At 29.7% G+C, this 23,484-nt stretch overlaps 2 protein-coding genes across 2 annotated transcripts; both read right to left on the reverse strand.

The window, feature by feature from the left end:
• Positions 1-1,446: 1,446 nt before the first annotated feature.
• Positions 1,447-6,872, reverse strand: LOC111619323. The gene is made up of 2 exons (XM_023361027.1): positions 6,809-6,872; positions 1,447-1,886 (listed from the first exon to the last, which is right to left on the reverse strand). The coding sequence occupies exons 1-2, from the start codon at positions 6,870-6,872 to the stop codon at positions 1,447-1,449; spliced, it is 504 nt and encodes a 167-aa protein (XP_023216795.1).
• LOC111619324 (V-type proton ATPase 16 kDa proteolipid subunit-like) lies at positions 5,998-22,338 on the reverse strand. Its single transcript, XM_023361028.1, has 2 exons — positions 22,109-22,338; positions 5,998-7,206 (listed from the first exon to the last, which is right to left on the reverse strand). Exons 1-2 carry the CDS (start codon positions 22,188-22,190, stop codon positions 6,986-6,988), a joined length of 303 nt encoding a protein of 100 aa, XP_023216796.1. The 5' UTR covers positions 22,191-22,338; the 3' UTR covers positions 5,998-6,985.
• Positions 22,339-23,484: the final 1,146 nt, after the last annotated feature.

Consider the following 23,484-nt stretch of genomic DNA (forward strand, 5'->3'; position numbering starts at 1 on the left):
ACCTGCAGTTTATTTATATTATTATTATTAATTATTAACTAACAAAAATAGTGTTCTGTATACGTAGCCTTATTCCATTTACTTAATAAATTATGTCATGACATTAATGACTACTCGTTAATTCGAAGTCGCGATTATTTTGTCCTTTGCATTTCGAACTAACGAGGATTTCTTGTACTGTCTTCAAGTGCAGACCGGAAGTTAATACGTTTTAATTTACAGAGAGCAACTGAAAATGCATGAAAGAAAGTTGCATTTATAAGAAATTGCATCAGTTTATGACTTCGAATCAATTCTTGGAAATCATAAAAACAACATTGCGTGCAATCCTTGTACGAAATTTATTAAAGAAAAGATAGAATCTCTGCTTCCCAGAATTATCTGCGGTTCTGGGGACATTGTAGTAAAAAAAACCCGACTGGATGACAGAGGAGCCTTGGTAATAAAAAGAACTGGAGAGGAAAAGTGAACGAACATCTATCTGAACGTAACAAAGGAAATGATGATAAAAGGTTTTCTTTTTCAATTCGTATTGGGCAGAGAAATTGAATTGGATGTGGAAAAAATGCCAAGCCTCCCTCACAAAATATTTGATCGATGGGATCTATGTGTCCTGATGGAAAAATTAAAGTCGTAATTCATTTAATCAATGGCGTGTGCAGTCAATGGAAGCTGTGGAAGCGCTGCTTCTCTTGTATTTTCAAAAATATAAATACATATTGTGCGATTATTTTCATAAACGAGATCTTATATTTTTGTTCTATGTCGATGTATCTATTTTAGAATTAAAATAAACTATATTTTTGTCATTTCCAGTATTTGTTTATAATTTTTATAAAAACAAAGCTTCCCTATCGTCAAATGTCATCACACGCCGCTGCATTTAATGGGGATTCAAGTCTTCTACTTTCGAGTGATTTCCTTCATCGTTATAATTCTCAAAGTAAATAACTTATACATTATAACAAATGCCATGCCATATCTTTATATAAAAAATTTAAATTGAATGGAATATATAACGTATGTTTATTCATATTATGTAGTTAATATTTATGGCTATTTATTTTTCTACCCTGTCTTTTTTGTTAATTGTTGTAATTATTTTAGTTGGTAGCACTCCATTTGTTGTTCATTTCTCCCGAAGAAGTAATATCTAATTGATTTACCCAAATCATTATTATTATTAAATTTACCATGTATTAATTTAGTATATTCAAATTTTATTTATAATAAATAATTAAGCGATATCGACAACAAAAAATCAATTTATTTAATAAAACAACACTTTAATATAATGAAAAAAGTTTAATATTTTGTAGTAGTGTTGATTCTTTAGACGTCATAGAAAATGATTATGTCGTCATGAGACACGTGAAGAGAGAAACACGTGCTTTTACGGATTTACGTTCACATTATCATCATCTCCCATTAATCATTTCTTCTAATTTATGAGAGTAAATGCACATTTGCTCGCAGAATAATCCATTGCTCGAATTTTTGATCGGATAATCTGTTACTTTTTGGCAAATTCATCATAGTGGTGGCATGGTTGAATAATCTTTCTTCTGGGGCCGAGGATGGTAGTGACGTGTTAAATTTTATGAAAATACCTTTTATTGGTTCGTAATTATTCAGCATTTGTAAAGTATTTCGCCGGACATTGAAAAAATTTGCTATTTCTACTTCGGCTTCGGAACTGTAGCTGGAATTAGGAAGCGTTTTCTTTACCCAAATGGCTTTCGGAATTCTCATTTTTTCTATAGACCTTCGTGTTATTTCGGCGGTAACAATGTCTTTCAGGACATTTAATAATTTATCATGATATTCCCGTGGTATACACGATAACCATCTATTCTTGAATTCCGGATGCGTAAATGCTGCTATTGCTGCATTTATGGATTCCTCAGATGAGAAAGTAAAAATATGTGAAAATCGTTTATTAATGCATTCCAAAAGACAGCGTACAATGGACTTACAGTAATGGAACTCGAGCGTATTTAGTTTTTCTAATTTACATCTTACAGCTACTAATGTAAGTACAACAATTCTATTGAATATTCTTCTCCCTGCAGAATATCCAATGCTTCGGCAATAGGTTTAGTGTATTGCAAATGTTCTTCTATGTACTTGAATTCTTCATCTGAAATTACAATACGAAGTTTGAAATAGTAATGTACACTTTGCCCTACTCTCTGATATGTCATTTGTGAACTGAGACACTTGGGACTATCTTGGAAAGGAGAGGAAGACCCACAGGTCACTGCCGACTTTGAATTTCCAAGATCGCGGAAATCTTGTAAACTCCTTATGTGTCAAATAAACGGTTTCTTGTAATCGCAGAGTCTGTCTCACTGTCAGTACCAATTACCCACACCCTCCGCAACCCCTCAACCCTCTTGACATTTCCATTATCAGAAACCTTACATAATTTTAAAAAATATATATAATATATTATATTCACTTAATTACTGTGACAACAATGTAGTGCTGCAGTGCATTGTTTTGTTTTATATCATTACTGTGACAGGTAGCATAAAGCACTTGCCTGTGTGGAATCAAAACTGTTACTGTGTGAAAAGTCTAAGTATTTAATTCTCCACATCCAAAAACTTGAATTTTTTTCATTTCTGAACAGTACTTTCTTAATTCTAATAAGTGTCCTCCAGTAGCCAAGTAGATAAAACCACTGAACACTGGTAGTTAGTAGTGGGTTTGGGCATTGTCAACAGTCTGACCACATGGAGTTTTCCAAGTTTTCTTCATGTTAGTAACACCTAAATGGGGTACGGCTTTCCATGAAAGTCATTCTGGGATGTATTCCCCTTGGCTGATTGCTCATGTGTTGCATTGCCAAAACCAAATAAACCAAACTAGTTCTAACAAGCTATTATTTATTGTGACATTGTCATAATAAATAATCGCTTATGTTAATAATTGCTATGTTGCTTGTAATAATCTACAATTTTTTTCAAATTGCAGCCAGATAAGTGCTTCCTTTATAAATTATTTTTGAAGCCAACATTAATAATTAACTTTCAGATGAATTATGTAATTTAAATTTTGCAATAATAGATTGTGTAAGAAGTATAATAATTTATTACACTTTGGATTACATAATATTGCAACGTAAAACTAAATTTGCAATAATTTAATTGCAATCAGATATAAGAACAAACTACAAATGCAGTTATTTGTTGATAAACTGATATCACAACATGAAAAAAATAAAACTTGAATTCAACAATAACAATGTCCTCAGCGGCTAATTAACAGTTAAATAGATCATTTAAAACTACTTGAAGCCAGGAGTATTCTATCAAGTAATTTGCAAACTATGTTTAACCCTTTTTTGTGCTTAAATTGCAAAGTTACAGCTTTAACAATAGCTACATACAAGTTACATTATCAATAGTACATTGTACAATTTTCTTGCCACCACAAATTGATGCCTTAGACATCTGCATGTCAGTCTGTTGAGAAAGTTGTTTTCAAACCAAAATGCTATGTGCAATTTTGTAATCATATGTTAATGTCCTGCTATGATTTGAAAACTGTGCAAAGTTAAATTTTGTTTTTAACTTTGAATATCTGACAAAAATACCCTTAATATGCTTTAAGAAGCCTGTAGCAATTAAGCCGTGGGTGAGACCACAATCTCTAAGACTTGAGTTAGAGATTGTGGTCTCATCCAAAAAGGCAAGACAAGTCAAAAGTGCAACAAACAATATGTTGATTGTTTTGAGCACGAATGGATTGTGTACTGTTTAATGTGTTTCTCCCAATCAGAAAGTTAGTTCAGACTTTTATTGCAATATTTTGAAACTACTGCAGAGGATGTTTGCTGCAAAAGACCCAGAACTGTACTGCAACTGAACTCGATACCATTATGACAATATTTCCACAGGCACAGCCTTTAAAACAAGTATTTTTGGTGAAAAATACGTGTCTTCCTCCGCCCCATTATTTCCTAGATTTAGCCCCTTGTGACTTCATTTTGAAGAAAGAAAAAAAAAAAGAGCAAGTGTTTCAATACAATTGAGAAAATCTAGTCCAAATCACAAGAGTTACTTCATAATTTTCAAAACAATAATGTCCAAGGGGCAACAGCTTAGAAGCAACAGTGGAATTGTTGTACAGATGCAAAAGGACTACTTTTAAGGGAATGGTGACCAGATTTAAATTATTAATATTTTTTAGTAAAATCCATTTTCTTTTTGATTACGTCTTGTATTTGTGTGTACTCTAATTCATAACACTGTTGTTATAAACAGTCAAATGACGACATATGTTGACAAATCTATTTTTTTATAGAACAATTTCAGATTATATCTCATTTTTGCTTCATTTTGACTTGTTGCAGTAACAATGATATAAACAAAATATCTTGAAAGTTTCCTAAATATTATGATCCAACCAATAAAATAGATTGATAATGAAAAGCATATGAAAGAAGCATATGAAAAGAACTGTATTTGGTCTATTAAAGTTAGGTTCACACTGTCATACAAACTACCACCAAAGAAATAGCGTTTGCATCGTAGTACACAAGATATACTGAATTAGAATGTGATCCTAAGACACTTACACATTCAGTCTCATGCATGTAATTAAGGATGCTATCCTATATGTATATTATATTAACAAGACAATATCCTTTGATTTATTGGTCTTGATAGCTAGACATCACTGAATACCTTAAATGCAACAAGGTAGTTATGGGATAATGATGACGTAGCTATCAGGGTCAATAAATCAAGGGATATTGTCTTGTTATTACAATCTACATATGGGACATCCACTCTTAATTACACACAGTACATGAAACTGAATGTGTAACTGTGCCTCAGGATTACTTACAAAAGCTGCAGTCCAGAATTCGACAAATTAGAATGCAATTGGATGAAAAGGTTTCAAACACATTATGAAAAGATGATTAGTCAAATGAACCAAAGTTTGTCAAAAGATACCAAGCTGACAGTTCATATCTACTTCATAGCAATTTGTATGCCAATCTGAACACAGCTTAAAACATTTAAATTTGAATATTCACTTACATAAACACCTACATCCATATTCACAACCACAGATGAAGAGAAGAGTTAGATCAGTGTTTCTCAACAGAGGTGATATTGCCCCCATGTGGGCGTTTTTCCATGTTGAGGGGGCAATTAGTAACAATTTATATTTTGGGGGTGAAAAACAATTTTCTAGGCAATATAGTAAAACATTATATTAATTAATTAAGAATAATTAGATATTTATTCATTATATCGTACAATAATTAAACAAATAACATTATACTAGTCACTAGTCTATTCAATGCAGTACGAATTTGGCGTTAGCCTTGGCCCTCGGCATCGGAATTTTGAAGTGAAGGGGTGATATTACTTAATGGTTTTATTGAAGGGGGCAATGATTCGCTAGAGGTTGAGAAACACTGAGTTAGATGTTAGAGTAATAAGTGTTCAGGTATGAAAGTAAAGTGAATGGTAATTGGTTAATTTCTAACTTCGTGAATATGGCGATTAGAAGATTATAGATCATTACAAGATTAACAATGTTTTTTAATGATGAATGCAAACCCAAAAGTGCTTAAACTTGTAATTTTTATGCTGCATTAAAGCATAAGAAAATTTTTTGTACTTTACATAAAATATTCAATACATGTAAATTTAGTTTTGAAAAGATTTAAGAGAGAAATTTCAAATTATTGCATTCTGACATTGGATAATTTGTAGAATTCAAAATTTTAACTTCTGAAAACCAAGACTAATTTCTCATTTCTCTTGGGAATTTTATTTATAATAAAAATGGATGAAAAATTGAAGAATATGTTTGATGAAACTAAACATTTATAAATAATAACTATAAAATCAGATATTTGTGTAATAAATGAGTCATGAAACCTGTTGTTCTAATATTTTGTAATTATTTACATAAAATACATTGAAAAATGAAATCATAACATATATATAGTTTTTAAATCCACACATTCAATGAAATTTTAAACATTTAATAACTTAATTGTTTCAAGTACATTAATTTGCAACTATAGCTGATATGAGATACAGGTATAGTTAATCTGGATTTTTTTTCCCTCCCTTCTGCACAGACAAAAAAGTAATAGCTTACAGATTAAATATGCCTGTTTTCTTGCAGAAATACATATACCAATTACAGAATTTTTCATGTTAATGAATCTGATTGAGACCATAAAACTAATCTGCACATTTAAAGACCGCCGACCAGATTCCGGTACGGGTGATGACGACCTAAATATGAAATATTACAAACTACACATGCTTCAAATTCACAGAATACTGTACAAATAGTTCACTAAATGTTATCTACATGTATTCTTTTTATCTATTGCACATTGCCAGAAACACATTCTTACATGAAATTAAAAAGAAAAATCAATCAGGAAAATTGTAAGAAAAGTATCTGGAAAGACAAGTGCATGTGAAAGTTTCACAACTTTGGATATAATCATGGAATGTGGTATATCCTATCCGATTAGAATGACCTAAAGCCACGGACATACCAAAAATCCTTTTAAGTATTGGAAATTTTTTCTTTTTTTTTCATTTTTTATATATATATACTACTCGATACAAATCTGAGATTCTGGGTTTCCATCCATATATTTTTTTTTCCTTTATATTTGAATTTGAAACACTTCAAAAAATGATTAAAAATGATGATTATATGTGAATATACATATTGCTTGAAAAATAAAATCTCCTGTACATCAAATTCTGCAAAATAAAAAAAAAAAAAAAAAAAAAAAAAATTAAAACAGTTTTACCTGACGTATAAATTGCAGATAATGGTACTGTTGTAATCTGCACCTTTCTATGCCCGAAATACATATTGAACCAACCTTTTTTCGAGTGTTAAGTTTATTACAACAATGAATAAAACAGGAAAATGTGCACAAAATAGCCTCAACAAAATTATTAACATCTATCAGCTTGCTTAATGTTCAGCCTCTGGTAGTGAGGATTAGGGCAACGATCAACCCATACAGACCCAATACTTCAGCAAAGATCAGGATTAGAATCATTCCGACGAACAACCGAGGTTGCTGTGCAGTGCCGCGAACACCGGCATCGCCGACAATTCCAATGGCAAATCCGGCAGCTAATCCACTTAATCCTACACTGAGTCCTGCACCAAGTTGGAGAAAACCTCTATAAATAGAAATTTAAATAATAGAGAATCACTAATTTTTTATACATATGAAAACTAAGATAAATTATACCTTTTTTCTATAATTATTAAAATCATTCAGACTCATTTATTAAAATATAAATATATAATTGAAAATTTCAATCTAAATTTAATATCTTAGACAATAAAAATTATACAAAGTATTAGCTTTCAGTCTTCTGTAAGAAGGAGAATAGGGCTGTTCATAAAATAACGTGTGGGTGGGTGGGTATATAGGTAATCATTACAATGTGTTACAAGGGGTGCATGATTCATTTTTGTTTCTGAAGTGTTGCTTAGCAAATCATACTGTTTATGTCAGTGTTTTGTATGTTATACATGTAAATACAATAGCCCCTTGTTATACTGCACATTTAGAGACAAAGTGATATAATAATAGAGTGTCATGTTGTAACAGTTAGTACTCCCTGCTGTGTATTATTGTTAAGCACAATTAAGAAGTTGATTAAGGATGTAAATTTCATAATTGTTGGCAGGGTTGAGAAATTTGTTTTGTTTTTTTTTTTTTAAATAAAATAATAATGCACATTTTATTTAGAAACCTATGTTCTTTTGTTTTAAAACAGTCTTTTACAATGTAATATAAAACTATGTAGGAGAAACAAATTAAAAAGTAAGAATTGTCTTCATATTTTGTCTTTCACAAATTAAAGATACAAAAAGTATATTAAAAATGTTGTATATCAAAGAAGACAGATACTCAAAGAAAAGACAATCCACTAAAGACTCATCAGGCTATTGTTGAATCCTGAAGGTGTGAAGGATAAAATATGAATACATTTTTTAATTTATTGTTTCTACATGTCCCACAATTTCAATATATTTCTAGAAAGTTTTATAGCATAAAATATGCTATATATATTCTTACTACAAGTACCCGATTTAAAAAAAAAAAAAACACATCAAGTGCAAAACAAGAAAATGTATTAGAAACAAACAGATGAAGCTAGTGTATGTATGTTATTTCTGGCACAAACTACTTCAACAAAGAATAAAAAATATATATTTAATTTTTAATAAAATTCTTTCTAATATGATAAAATCAATGTTGAACTATTCAGTAATCTGTTTATGATAACCATAAATTAGTTTTGGACTGAATATTTGTCATTATTTGTTATTCAGCTACAAAACTANAATTAGAAACAATATACCCATGCATACACACTTCCAGCAAATATGTATTTAATTCAAAAACATATCATTTGCTGGAAATGTATATGCATGGTATATTGTTTTTTATAATTTATCTACATTCCAGCTATTAGACACTTATGTTATTTACATAATGATCTCACATTTTATTATGCAACTGTATTAAAAATCTTATGGTCCCAACACATACGCTCTTGCTCTGTCCCCACTGACGTGGCAGCCAGGACAGGCTATCGGTGTAACCAGGATGCTTGGATATTAAAAGTCTACTTCAACAAAGAATAAAAAATATATATTTAATTTTTAATAAAATTCTTTCTAATATGATAAAATCAATGTTGAACTATTCAGTAATCTGTTTATGATAACCATAAATTAGTTTTGGACTGAATATTTGTCATTATTTGTTATTCAGCTACAAAACTATCTTGTATTAGCCGAATGTCATTTTAATTTGGGGGAGAGAAAAGAATTCAGCAAGGAAAAATAATCCATAAACTAACATTTTCTACCATATTCAACAGTCATCTTCAGGATAAATGTATTTTATAAACAGGACATAAAAAACTTTAGTAACAATAATTCAGTAGCATTTAGAATGCTAAAACTATATCATCATTGGTCACCTTGGATAGAACATCAACAAAAATGTAAATGTATAATAGACCAAGATAATATTAAAATAATAATACTGTATTTGTTTTTTAAAAAAATATTGTATTACATTTTGTAATTTTTTGCTCTTCCTTGAGATATTGTTTATAGGATAAACTTAGTCCTGTGAATGTAGTGACGAGGTTCAAAAGATCAAAATGCAAATACAAGAAAAATGAAGAAAATAACAAAGTATTGATTTAAGTAATTTTTAATACAAGTTTATTGTTTTTAGCATTTGACCGAATTTGATCATTTTGTTTTTCAGTGCAATAATCTTTCAAATTACCCAAACAAATAACATTATACTAGTCACTAGTCTATTCNCATTTCATTTGCTGAAAATGTGTATGCATGGTATATTGTTTTTATAATTTATCTACATTCTAGCTATTAGACACTTATGTTATTTACATAATGATCTCACATTTTATTATGCAACTGTATTAAAAATCTTATGGTCCCAACACATATGCTCTTGCTCTGTCCCCACTGACGTGGCAGACAGGACAGGCTATCGGTGTAACCAGGATGCTTGGATATTAAAAGTTTTAAAAATAAAAAGTAACAAAAGAATAAATCAAATGGCATTTTTACGAGTATTTCTTGAAATCACTAAAAGTTTCTTCTGAAAATGCTTAAAGTATTAAAAATTGTTATTAATGTTATGAATAATCATTTTAGTATCGAGATTTTGCCTCTGATAGCAAAAATGCTAAGATTCTAGAAATAAACCCATAAGTTATTACTCTTGAAAACTGATATATCAAAGGATGCTGCTTATAAACAGAAAAATTAATATAAATGGATGGCTCAATAAACCAGCTTTAACACTCGTTAAAATGAAAAAAGAACTGACAAAACAATAATAATGATTGTTGTCTTAACTTTGTCATTTTTGTACATTGCCTTAATGACTAAATGTTTAAGAAAAGTTTAATATCATAATAGCAATCAATTTGCAAATTATTTTAATAATGTAAATTTCCCTCTCTTAGAAAGACAGAAATGAATGTTTCAGCTTCCATTATTAATAATTTGGTCATAAATTTTAAGTTGGAATTTTATTTGAATACCTTCTGCTCATCCAATATATGAAAGTTTATGAAAATTTTAAAGTGCCTACTGTCAATATTTTTTTTACTTAATATACTCTCAAACTATAAATCCTCAGCATACTTACATCATTACTGAAAGCTCTAAGGAAAAAACCACTTCGTATTTCAAGAAATATTAGTTAATACAATATTACATAATTTGGTTACACACAACAATCTGGCCCATGATGATAAATTTTATTTTTATAAATAGATTTTCTCTCCCAGTTTTATTCAGTTGGACCATGCAATTGATATCCTGAATTTGATTGGTTCCAGAATGTCCAAACTGACAAATCATCATTGAAATTGGCTAAAAAACCAAAATAGATAAATAAGAAATCAAATAAAAAAATTTGAAAGGAATTCAATTACTGCAGATAACTTTACAGATAAAAGAAGAAAAACTATAGAAACAATTAGATGAACATGCAAAGATAATATCTACTAAACATTACTGTCTATAGGCATTAAAACACTTATTAATACAAGCATTTTTGACATTTCCACTAATGCTATCCTCAGGAAAAAGAATATAGCTTTAGAACAATTCAATTTTTTAAAAAAGAAACACTACATATTTAAAATGAAGAATGGATTTTAGAACACAACGCTAAATAAATTTAAACTAACATACTACAATAATAACGTGTGCATAGAGATAAATCAACATGGAAAATAATAAATATTACATAAAACAAAATGAAGGGAGATAACATAAGTGTTAAATGCTCAAGTTTTTAAAAAGCAATACCCAAATTCAGCATTTAACACTTATTTTATCTTCCTTTAATCCTAAAATACTAAAACACTTATTAATACAAACAAAATGATAAACATTTTGTTTGTATTAAAAAGTGTTTTAATGCCAATACTGTAATGTTTTAGTATTTTAATAGAAGAAAAAGTTAGTGGTTTGAGTTTGCTGAAATCAAGCTGGCAAGACAGCCTAAGCTTGATTCTAAATTTCAGCAGAATAGACTACACTAATATGTAACATTAAATGTTATGTTTATATAGAAATAGTTAGTCAAATATCATTATCTGAATATAATATGTACCTGAAAATGATTAAAATTCTGGAAATTCAGATATCAGGAGGTATGCTGAAACTATGCTGAAGAATGGAAAAGGGAAAGATTCAAACAATAAAAAATAATTTCTACCCAAAATCTTACTAGTTTAGCTAGAGAATATTTGAGAAAAATTGGGAGGACCAAATCATCCTTAACAGAAGTGATAATACAAACTCTTAATTAAAGGAGCAATTAAATCTTTAATTTCAGTAAATTTTCCTGCTTATTTTTCTTCACACAAATTAGAATATAGTTAAAATTCATAAAATTAGAAATTTTGTAAATATTATTTTGATAATGAAAGAGCTACTCTGATAAGTAAAGAGTGTAGACATTATGTGTATAAATAAGGAAAATGAAGTATTGTGTTTATTTTTATATTTACTTTAAACAAATTGATTTTGAAATGTGATGTTAACTGCTAATTGAACTAATCAGACTATAGTAAGATGTAATAAAAGCAGCAGTATCTGAAGAGGCTAGACAATAATAAATTGAGTCCATAGCCTGTGTGTTATATTGAATACAGATGCTTGAATTGTATCAAGTTACGAGTATACTGGAGATGATGATCTCATGTTTTCAGAGATATGATATGAAATATTTTTTAAAATTAAAACTTTTTTTTCCTCTGTGTTGAAACAGTACCCTCCTTTATATTATATTTTTTGAGACATCATGAAGTGTCAAACGCAATGTTTTTGACATAACATGAATACTCGGGTAAAATTATTGTGAAATCAAATTAATAATTATGCAAATTATAAATCTGTAAATGCATATATGTGACCATAGGGTCGGTGTCTCTGACACCGTGTCAGGATGTGACACCATCGAGTCTCTCAGGAAATCGTGATGGATAGTTCTTACATCATGTGAGCAGTCGTGTGTAAGCAATTAAATTTGGAGTAGAGGTGAGGAGAGAGAAATGAGGAAGTGACTCACTTCGATTCCAGATTAATAAACAATTTAATTTCAATGGGCAGGCATACAAGATATATGATCATAGATATCTCAGATTGATATATATTACTTAGGTTATCTAATCTAACTGTCGCAAGAGAGAGAGAGAGAGAGTTTACAGGTTATTTGCATGTGGATAAATACCTTAGAGAAGTCAAGGCTTGATGACTCAAACACAGGATTCTTTGGGTGTCTGATGGATTTTCCAAGTGTTCGAAGTGTCTTTTTATGCAAATTATTCGGATAACAGGAGCGTCTTCAGAGGGAGGTATCTGACTTGTGGAGAATAAACCGAAGAACTCAGGCATTTAAGATATCCATATGGTGATGTTGACAAATGCACAGTATTTTAGCAAACTTATAAACTCCAGAGAAGGCAAACGTTGGAGGACAACTGACTGGATTTGTCATCACTCTCCCTTGTTATTTGGGTTCCTCATGAGTTTATTGTTATGGGTCTGGCATCCAATACTTGAAATTTATTGAAAGTTCTGGGTGACGCACGAATGACTAGATGGATCATCCTCAACAAGGAACCAAGTCCATGGGAAATAATTTTTATGGATTTTAACCTAGCTTTTGATAAAATGATTGAAGTTAGATGATTGAATTTTAAAATTATTAATGTTTAAAACAGCACTTTATTGAGGGTCCCTTCATCCCTCACATATGCAAATTAATTAATGTGGAAGTGCCATTTGTGGGATGATTTGCAAAGTGCTAAACTTGCGTTAAGTATATGGCAGTATATGGCTGCTGTCCGATGGTATATGTGCAGTATTATTGGTACTGTAGCCAATGTAGAAAATACAACTCTGCAAGTAATTCTTTAAATGAAAATTACAATGAGGTATGTAAAATTTTTATTGAAAAGTTTGGCATTGTAGGGTTTTAAAATTTAGTGTTGTATAATTTTATGAATTTTTAACTGCTTTAAGCTACAATGTGTCATTTGGTTTTATGTACATCAACAATAGAATAAAAACCACTGTAGAGAATGTGTATCAGTTATGTCTAAAATTAAGTTTTTGTAAAGCAATATTTTGCTAAATATTATGTATTGATAAATATTGTTAGCCAACAGATAAGGGGCCCCAGCCCAAAATGCATATTGGTAATTGGAACAATTAGTTTAAAGTCTGTAAAGTACATAAGAAAATAAAGTGAGTGTGAAAAAGTCCAGTGTCTAGTGTCAACACTTCATGGTGTATCAAAAAATATATTAAAACTTACTGTTTAACTGAGTCAACATAATAGAATATTGACAAACTCAAGTTCACTCCAATTTTAATACTTAAGGACGATTAACATTATATCCGAATAAGGAGTAGAAACTCAGAACTGTCAACATCCAATTTCAATTCAGTAAGTTGTTTTATCATCATTAGCCTGCATCTTTAAATACTGTTTTTAAGTTATTTGGTATTTCTTGAAATTGATCCATCACACCCAATTCAAAGTAATGTAACATAATTTTACATTTACAAAATTTAAGAAAATTCTTAAATAGACAATGCAAAAAAATGTGCCTTCTGACTGTCCTTTCACATGCACATGAAAAAATAACAGTTCCATGGTAGAGTTGACTTTTCATTTGAAGCTACTCGTCTACCTCAAACATACAAAACATTAAAAGATCCCTTTGGTAATGGCACAATGTGTGAAAAGACCAAGTGAAAACTTAAGAAAATTCTTAAATTTTGTAAACTTAAAAAATTGCCAGGACAAAATTTTTTAAATCTAATACTATATAATTCAATGAGTCAACTTAGACTCGTTGAAAGTTATTTGGTATTTCTGAAATTTTCATTTTTTTTTTTTTTAAAAAAGTTTATCAACATCAGTTAATCCTCCTCTCTTGAAAAAAACTGTCCCCCACATTTATCTCCTCTTATCAGTTTCTACAAGCTGATTATTATTTATCTTCTATTATTCAGATATAAATATCTACCAAAACCGAAACACGATGCTTAGCAAATATACATCCATGATTGCCGTAAATAATCGGGCTATAATCTGGAAATATTAATTATAAATTACAAATAAATTTGGTATGAGAGGGAGGCGTTAGGCACCATCCCGTATTAAATTTAATAATTATAATACTGTATTTAATTAATTTAGAATAAACTGGAAGAAAAGAATCGGTCCGAAGCGGGACTTGAACCCGCAACACCCGCTTACCATGCAGATGCATTGCCAGTTATGTTACCTAGACCTCCATCAAATCTTTGCTTCCATAACTTTAATTAATTTAGAATAAACTGGAAGAAAAGAATCAGCCCGAAGCAGGNTTTGGTATGAGAGGGAGGCGTTAGGCACCATCCCGTATTAAATTTAATAATTATAATACTGTATTTAATTAATTTAGAATAAACTGGAAGAAAAGAATCGGTCCGAAGCGGGACTTGAACCCGCAACACCCGCTTACCATGCAGATGCATTGCCAGTTATGCTACCCGAACCTTCCGCCTCCCTCTAGTGCCAAATTTATTTGTAATTCATAATTAATATTTCCAAATTATAGCCAAATTATTTATGGCAATCGTGGATGTCTATCTTCTATTATTCATTATTGAGAGATGAGTGGCATATATTTAATGCCACTCATCTCTCAATAATGCTTCAGTTTTGATACCAATTGCCAGATTATACATTTTGGAAAAATTTATCATATTTCTTTAAAAAGAAATTCTCTACCGTAAATGAAAATATAGAAATTCTATTAATTCTAATGGTTTTAATTTTTTATTATTAAATAAGTTTTTTGAAGAATTTGCTATTGCATTTTCTCTTATTTATTTCTTATAATTTGAAAATGGGAAAAATACTATACTTTTAAAATTAATATCAATAATTTATGATTGATGATCATAAATTATAGTAAGGTCATTATATAAAAGTTTTGGTTTGTTTTATGTTTCTTTATTGAAGTTTTTAATGTATACAGAAATAAAATTAGAATTTACTTACATAATTATGTATTTATTTTTGATATGCATATTAAGTTAACTGAGTAGATAAATAAAAGATATTTCGCTCTATTGCATTTTAAATTTGTAAAGTATTGACCTTTTAGCAGAGCGGGGAACAAAAGAGGTGCGACCTTGTCAATTGGACATATCTGCAGTCGAGCAATATACCACTTGTAAGGTGTTGACTTGAAACAGAGGGAAAACAAAGGGAGCACCAACTTTGTCAATTGGACCCACCTGCAGTCAGACATTAGACCATTTGCCATATGGTAAACAATTGAATGTAAACAGGTGGCGGACATTTATGTAAGCGCCACTCTCGTTGGATGACAGTGGACCCGAGTGTAAGCTGTTCGGGCAAGAAAGGGTTGTGGTTGGTCGGAGGTCCCCATCCAAAAAACACTTAAATTGTGGGGCGAACGAGAGAGGAGGAGAGAAGGGCAAGAGACTGGTACACAATAGTCTCAGGCACCTGGAAGGCCCGCTGAGCATAGAGAGAGTGTTCTCCTCTGGTAAATATCTCAGGGACGGGTTAGAGCAGAGACTGGGCTGACCGTGCAGTTGAGCCAACTCCACAAGCTGACTGAGCCTCTCCAAAGTTTAATAGTTCCCAGAAACCAATCTAGTACGTGAGTCACCACATATTGTTATCCTGTACATATAATATGTTTTAGCACGATTTTGTTCACGCTGTTTTAAGCTTAGTAATTCCTGTGGCTTTTTGTCAAAACTTCTGAAATTTTGTAGGGAGGTTTCTGTATTAGGTGATCAATGCTATTAAATTTTGGTAATTAAAGGTCGACAGGATAGGGAGATAAAGTGGGTTGTGTGTCATATCTCAAGTAGCATCAGACTTAATGACCATTTTACTCATTACTAGCATTTACAATTTATCATAAAACCCATCCCTACCCTCAAAATTAAACCTTTTATATTTTTCAACTATTATAAAATAGCAAAAACTTTTTTTTTAATAAAATATGATAACAGATGATGCCACCAAATGTTTCCAGGAAACTTAAGCAACTCGTAGCTGGATTTTTTATATATTAATGACAAAATATTTGACAGAAATATCACTTCATTTTTGAAAAATAAAATATTGTTAAAATAATTTTTAAAAATTCTCATATCATCACTAAGATTTCTTTAAAAAAATCACCTCTTATGAAAAAGATGCAATTTCTAAATCTAAAAAATGAACAAACAAGTCAAACAGGCAATTATTTATTGTGACATTGTCACAATGCTGGATTGCATTTTTAATCATATTTTTAAACTTATTTACTTATTAGTAGTGGCTTGCCCTTGTACATCATACTTTTCCTTTAACAAAAGAGTTGTGCTGGTCATTTATCTAACTCCTTTCAGGGAAAGTTTGGAATTGAAATAACGTAAGTTACGGTTTCCACTGGAAGTTCATATATAGTTAATTGGGACCTCCTGCCCCTAGGGTTTCCATATCCGGTTTCATCTTCCATCTATCTAATTCTGTTCTTGAAATCAAGGAAAGACAGATGATAGTGGGAATTTATAGGTCTACGATTTTTTCAAACTGCAACCTGAGATTGAAAACATTGATCAATTTCATTAAATATTAGATGGAATTTATTGTAGTTGTCTTTATATCTACTTAAATATTTTTTTCAGTTTTTAAGTAGTTTTAAGTCAAATACTATATGATAGATTAAATTGCTAAAAACCTCCCCAAAGCCCTGCTAGCTGCCTCATCGTGGTGGGGAGGTGTTCCTGGGCAGGACAGCAGGAAAAAGTATTATATTCCTGGTAGGGCCTCTCAATGCATGAAAGCCTTCCCAATATATCCAGCTAAATGCTATCAGGAAAACGACAAAATAGCATCAGTTCCCTATGTTAAGGGTGGCTGTCAGGGTGTCTGATTCTATGTTAGGAACTATCCACATTCCGAGTATGATGGCACACTCGGACAACTCTTTGACAGACTAATATCATCAATGGGTTGCCAAATATGTTCGGATATCCTGGCTTGTACAGCATACAAATTCTACATGGTAATTGTTGAAAGTTTTTCCATATAAAAACAGGGACACTAGTTTTACATAAATTATGAGACAGCTATTCAGAATTGTATGCTCATTACAAGGAATGTCATAAATTTCCAAACTTGTATAACTGTCCTTAATTGCTGTATTATTTTCCAGTTCTAACTCCATGTTACATTATTAGAATAGCATTTGAGATATGAAGATGAAAATGTTTTATATCAAGAATAGTGACAAGTCTATCTGTTTCATCTTCAGATACAATTCCAAAATCAAGCATAACCAATACACTTCAAATATTAGTGGAACCTTAATAACATGAGCTTACACGTTGATTCATTTTTTCAATGTGTAAAATCACATATACTATACAAAGTTCACTCTAATTTCAGCACTGGAGTAAAAGCCTGACTTCCCTAAACCTGTTACTGGCACGCAACATGTATAAGATATATACAGCAGGTGACAAACGTTTTCAATCTATCTTATATGTGTTGTGTGCTAGTAACAGGTTTAAGGAAGTAAGTGTCACATATACTAGTTTGAAGTTTTATTAATGTCCAAAATTTAAAATGTCAGTTATGTCCAATTGAGTTTGGGCTTGTATCTGGAGATGAGTCAGGTAGACTCAAAACATTTTATACCAAAAATAAAGGGATGTCTGTATTGGTACAGCATTTAAGATGTTTTAACTATATAATCATCTTAAGTAATTCAGTTTGTGAATCAAAAAAATATAATAACACTACCATTGTTCCTCCTTGCATACCTTGATACTTTAGAAATCCTGGGGTATGCATTACTCAACTACTTTTAATATAAAATGGAATCTCTTATAGTCTACTTCTATCTTCTTTGCTAAAATCATCTTAAAAAGCTTTTTGCTTTCCACCTCTAATGAAATGCAAATTTTATCACAATATTAATTTAAGCATTTAAACATTCTGTTTAGAAGGTATCACAACTTTCTTAACAAGTAAAACACTTCAATGAAAATGAATGTTTTTATAGGATTTATAATCTATGAAATTAAACAAGAAAAATTAACAACAAAGAACAGAAAATTTAAAAGAATATATTCATTTCCGTTCCTAAATATTTAATATTAATCCTTATATCATTTCACTTTATTGATATTCAACAAACACAAAAGATTTCTCTAAAATCAAATCTTATTTAATTGAAAAAAAAAACCAGCAACGAGTTGCTCTACTTTTCCAGCAACATTTAAAATTTTAGTGGGGCCATCTGTTATATTTTATTTTTAAAAACTTTATTCCATTTTATAATAGTTAAAAATATATAACTATTCTCAAAATTAGGCTTTACAAGTTTTATAAAAAAAATTGCAAATGCTAATAATGTGTAAAATTGTCATTAAGTGCAACCCTACTTGAGATACACGACCCCCATTATCTCCCCCCCTCAACCTTTATCATTCAAAATTTAATAGCATCAATCTCCCTAATACAGAAACCTACCTGCAAAATTTCAGAAATTTTCGACATAAAGCACAGGTGTTATTAAGCTTCAAAGACAGTAAACAAAATCACGCCCGCCGCACACACACAAACACATTAATACATACAGAAATTATTCCCAAATTTGTTTGCATTTCTCTACATTTCAAGGTATCTTAAGAAAATGTAAAAATCTTGGGGAATCAGTTTTTGATCAATCACCATACTTTCCCTCTGTTATATATAAGAGCTGAGAAAGTAAATGTATTTTAATGTAAACAGAAACTTCTATTTGTTCTATAATATATAAGTTAGTCATATTAAAATACAGATGGAATAAAGAATGTCTCACTAAATTTTACCAAGTTTTCAATGTTTTAGGGAATAAGAATTTTAAGTTAAAAGCATCACATCAATTCCGATGGTGAGATTTGAAACTAAATTTTTTTCACAAAGATTGTTTGTGCACGTATCAAATAATATTATCATCAAGTTTGGCCCAATCATGCCCAGTAGATGTCTCTCTACATGCAGCTAAACAGGGCTACTTTAATTATGATCACCTTGTACATTAAAAAAATAATACAAGATGAGCAGTTAAAGTTAACTGTCACTCATAAATTTGATGTAACTATCTTCATTTAAATTAAATGATCAGTAAGAATTAATTATAAATATGAGTACTGGTTAAAAATAACAATCACTAACTGGTTTTGTGGTTATGAAATATTGCAACATTGGCCAAGACATGGAAAGTTAATTTTATATCTTAAAAATTATTATTATTATAAATATTTTCAAAGGAATGTTCATTAAATAAGTAATATCTAAAAAGGAATTATATGTTGAAGACATTTATAAAAATATAAATTATTACAAATGCAGTCAACAAATCAATAACCAAAAACGGTATTAGATGTGTGGGTTCAAGTAAGAACTTTATTCCATAAAACAAATTAAAAGGAAATTTATCAGATGCTTGATTAGTGAAGGAGATTAAGACCTCCAAGCAATATTTAAAAATGTTATTTTACTCATTGATAAACATCTGTGCAAAAACAAAATCAATTTAATACTATAAAAAAATCCTACATTAAAATTAGTTTTTCATATAAAACCTTTTAACACTCAATATATGAAGAAATTTGCAATTCTCTTACAATCTTTCAAAGTAAAAACAAAATTATTGAAAGAATATAAAACAAAAATATTAACAGATTTCAGGCAAAATATATTAAAAAAAATTTAATAAAATCGTGTCAAAAATTAGGTCGAGCGAAAAAGAAAAATTATATTTAATAATTTGATATAAAATATTTATTTTTTTTTTAAATTTTAACATTAAATTATAAAAAGTCTGATAAAATGAGAAAGCAACTATTAAATGATGATGCGTGTTTTATGCAAGTTTAACCTCAATAAAATAAATGCTATTTTGTTGTATTGTGGCTATTGTTCTCTCTGATGTGAATATTATAATCTTTATACTGTAAGCTTTCAAATTTAAAACAGAGTTATATAAAATTCAAGAAGTAAAATATTATATAAACAATCTGTTTATAATAAAGATTACATATTAAAACAAAAAGATAATGTATAAAATATTATGTTAATCATGTTACTCCAGTAGAAAAAATTTTAATAAATGCTTTCTACTCTAACAAAAGCCCTTAAGTATTATCATTAGTCAACAGAACTAGAGTAAATGTATAAAATTTGTTGTATCATTATTTTTTAAATGTAAACCAACAAGAATTAAATATTTTATATTTATAATGAAATTAAATTTACAACATTTATACATTTTTCATATTTAAATTCAAAATATGTAAAGTATTTTTTCAAATTTTAATTAAACATGACTAATATTTCAGTATCATTGAATGATGCAAAAATAAGGACAACTTTATGTTAGAGCTATTCAATATTTCCATTGCAACACAAGCATTGGCATTACATTTAAATAATTATACTGAATGTAACACTCAATACTTAGTAAATACAAATATTAATTTTTTTTACATTCAATACAGCAGGTGTTTAATTAATAAATATTTCAGGTTACTCACTAAAATTAAAAGTAGGGTAAAATAAAATGAGGATGCAGGAAGTAGTTACAAATCAGTTCTTAAATAAAAAGAAAAAAGAAGCATGTGATCTTATCAAATGTTGCTAAGTTGCACATATGCCAAAACATATGCAATCTGTATAGCACTGGTCATTCACATAATTAGTTTAAAGATTGTCATTTTGTCTTTATTAAATATAAAAATATGGGTGTAATTATCAGGGATTAAAAAATTAGTAAATCATAAAAATAAAACATATGCAGATAGCCACAACTCTGAATATTTATGTATTTATTTCAGTGTCTATGGTTAACATTTTCACTTATTTCATTATGAAAACTACAAAATTGTAAATGAAAAAACTCAAAAAACATTGTATGAAATTATATAAACAATGACAATTTACTTCTAAGAGGCATAGTAAAATTTATTCACTATCATCTGTAAGCCAAATTAAATACTATTTCATACAAGATTTATAATAACAAACAATTTTTTAATATATCGAATTAACCAAATTGTAATAATAAGTCACGAGTAACATTAATCCCATTCGAAATTTTCTCGAGTATTTCATTCGAGTTTCGTACGAAAACGGTAGAATGAAACTTGCATAATTTTTATTATTCTATTTACAAATATTTCGTAAAAAATTCTACGCAATGATTTGCATCATTACGTAGAATAACATAAAGAAAACAAACACTAACTTTATCGTAAATCCAAATACGTATCAATAAAACAAGACACCTAAACACATTTTTAACATTTATTTTAATTTTTAACACGAAATTATCTTCAAATATAAATCTAAAAGTGAAAGCAAAGTTACTTATATTTTGTAATAACCAGTATGAGTTAATTTTCACACAATTACTCATAATGCAATACCTGAAAACACATGAATCATGCCAATTCAATAAATAAAATTTATAAAGTCAAAACTTTGAAGGTTAATACTAAATATTTATGTATTTTTAATAGGTTTTAAGCTTTGTTTTAGTTTATACACACACATAATTTTCAGTCTTTATGTATATATACTAGAACTATACATAATTATCATTCTTAATGCATAGTTTTAGCACTGTATATGTATAATTTTCAGTGTTTAAACCTGGTTTTACTCCTTCATTCATTAATATTCATGTATTTAGGTCTGTAACTAAATCCATAACCTAGAATTGAATTCCAATTGATTTAATACTTTATTTTCATTCAATTTTAAATAATAAATTTTTTAAAATAATGTATATTTAATTAATAAACTAACTGTTACTTCTATTATCGATTAGTATTATAAGATAATGACGTATAAGAATTTTTTTAAATCGACACAACGTTAAGAAAATGGCAATTGTCTTTCATTCGGAAGCCGGCAATAGGAGAAAAGTTTATGTCTCACCGCTAAATATCATGGCTGCGGATGCTCCCATCACACCGAAAAATGGTCCGTATACAGGTGAAGTTTCGTATGATGCGGACATCTTCTGCTTTATATGATCTAAAACGTCTAAGAGTTAATGATGAACCCCGGAATGATAGTTAACTTCAAATGCAGAATAAGATGGCGAATGATTGGAGAGTCACGTGACTTTATCGATCCGAAAGCGACGACTACGCCGCGACTTTCGTTTTTTACGAAAAATAATAATAATAATAATAATAATAAAATATTTTCTTGTAGCATTTTTCATTTTAAACGTTTAACTATTTACAATTATTAATATATTTTTTTAAAATTAATTTTATGTTGAGAAATAACAACATTTACATCATTTTTCTTGTAATCTGTTACTCAATTTGTTTCAATTTACTATCCAATTCACCCTAAAGCACCTCCTTTTCTTAAAAGTTTCCTTTGTTGTAACCTTTCCCTCCCAGTAAAGGGGAAGTGATAACAATTGTAAGTTCCTCTTTAATTTTGCATTAACTTATTACTCACTAAAAAATTCAAAATTTTCCACTCTTTAAATCTTTAAATCCTTGTCTTAAATTACTATATAATTTTATTATATTTTCAAATGAAATTTTAGGTTATTAATGAGTGATATATTAAATAATTAGCTATAAAATCCATAATTTCTTCCTAAATTATAAATTATTATTATTAAAAAATATTTAATATATAACAAAATATATTAATTTAAGCAGTGTCTAATTAGGCTCAGGCTCTTAATAGGCATTTCTTACAGGCAGGCCCTAATAATGTATATATTTGGAAGGGAGTAAGAAGTTAAANTAATCTGATTAATGCCACTTTTGAGCAGGACAAACTGGAGAAACCCTGCCCTTTTTACTCTACGCCCTTTCTTGGCAGTTACAACAAAATGAGCCACATATTAAGAAATGTATTACGTCAGTCGTTAAACCTGACTATCAGAGGGAAAAATATAGAAGAATTAGAGAATATTTAAATAAATATCTACTATATAAATCTGAAAAACTGGGCATTTTGTTTCTTTCTGTCACTGTATGCCAAAAATGGCCACTAGGGGCGCCCCTAGCTATTGTGACAATGCGCGAAGCAACGCCCCTATGCTTCGGCACCACGGGACCAAAGGGTCGACACCGCATTGCGATGACCAGTTTATCAGGACTGACACACCACTGCGTCTTTAAGGTAGACACAGAAACCTAAATGGCCGCAATTTCCGTCTTGTTCGCGCGAGCGGTCGCGTTTGTAGGCACTTAGATCCGACACGAGAGATGGCACGGATTGAGGAAGTGCACCCAATGCAAATTAAACAATAACAATTTCCGTTTATTAAGCTAATTACA

Source organism: Centruroides sculpturatus, unplaced genomic scaffold, assembly GCF_000671375.1.
Source record: "Centruroides sculpturatus isolate CEXI.00-Female unplaced genomic scaffold, Cexi_2.0 scaffold224, whole genome shotgun sequence".
Lineage (NCBI taxonomy): Eukaryota > Metazoa > Arthropoda > Arachnida > Scorpiones > Buthidae > Centruroides > Centruroides sculpturatus.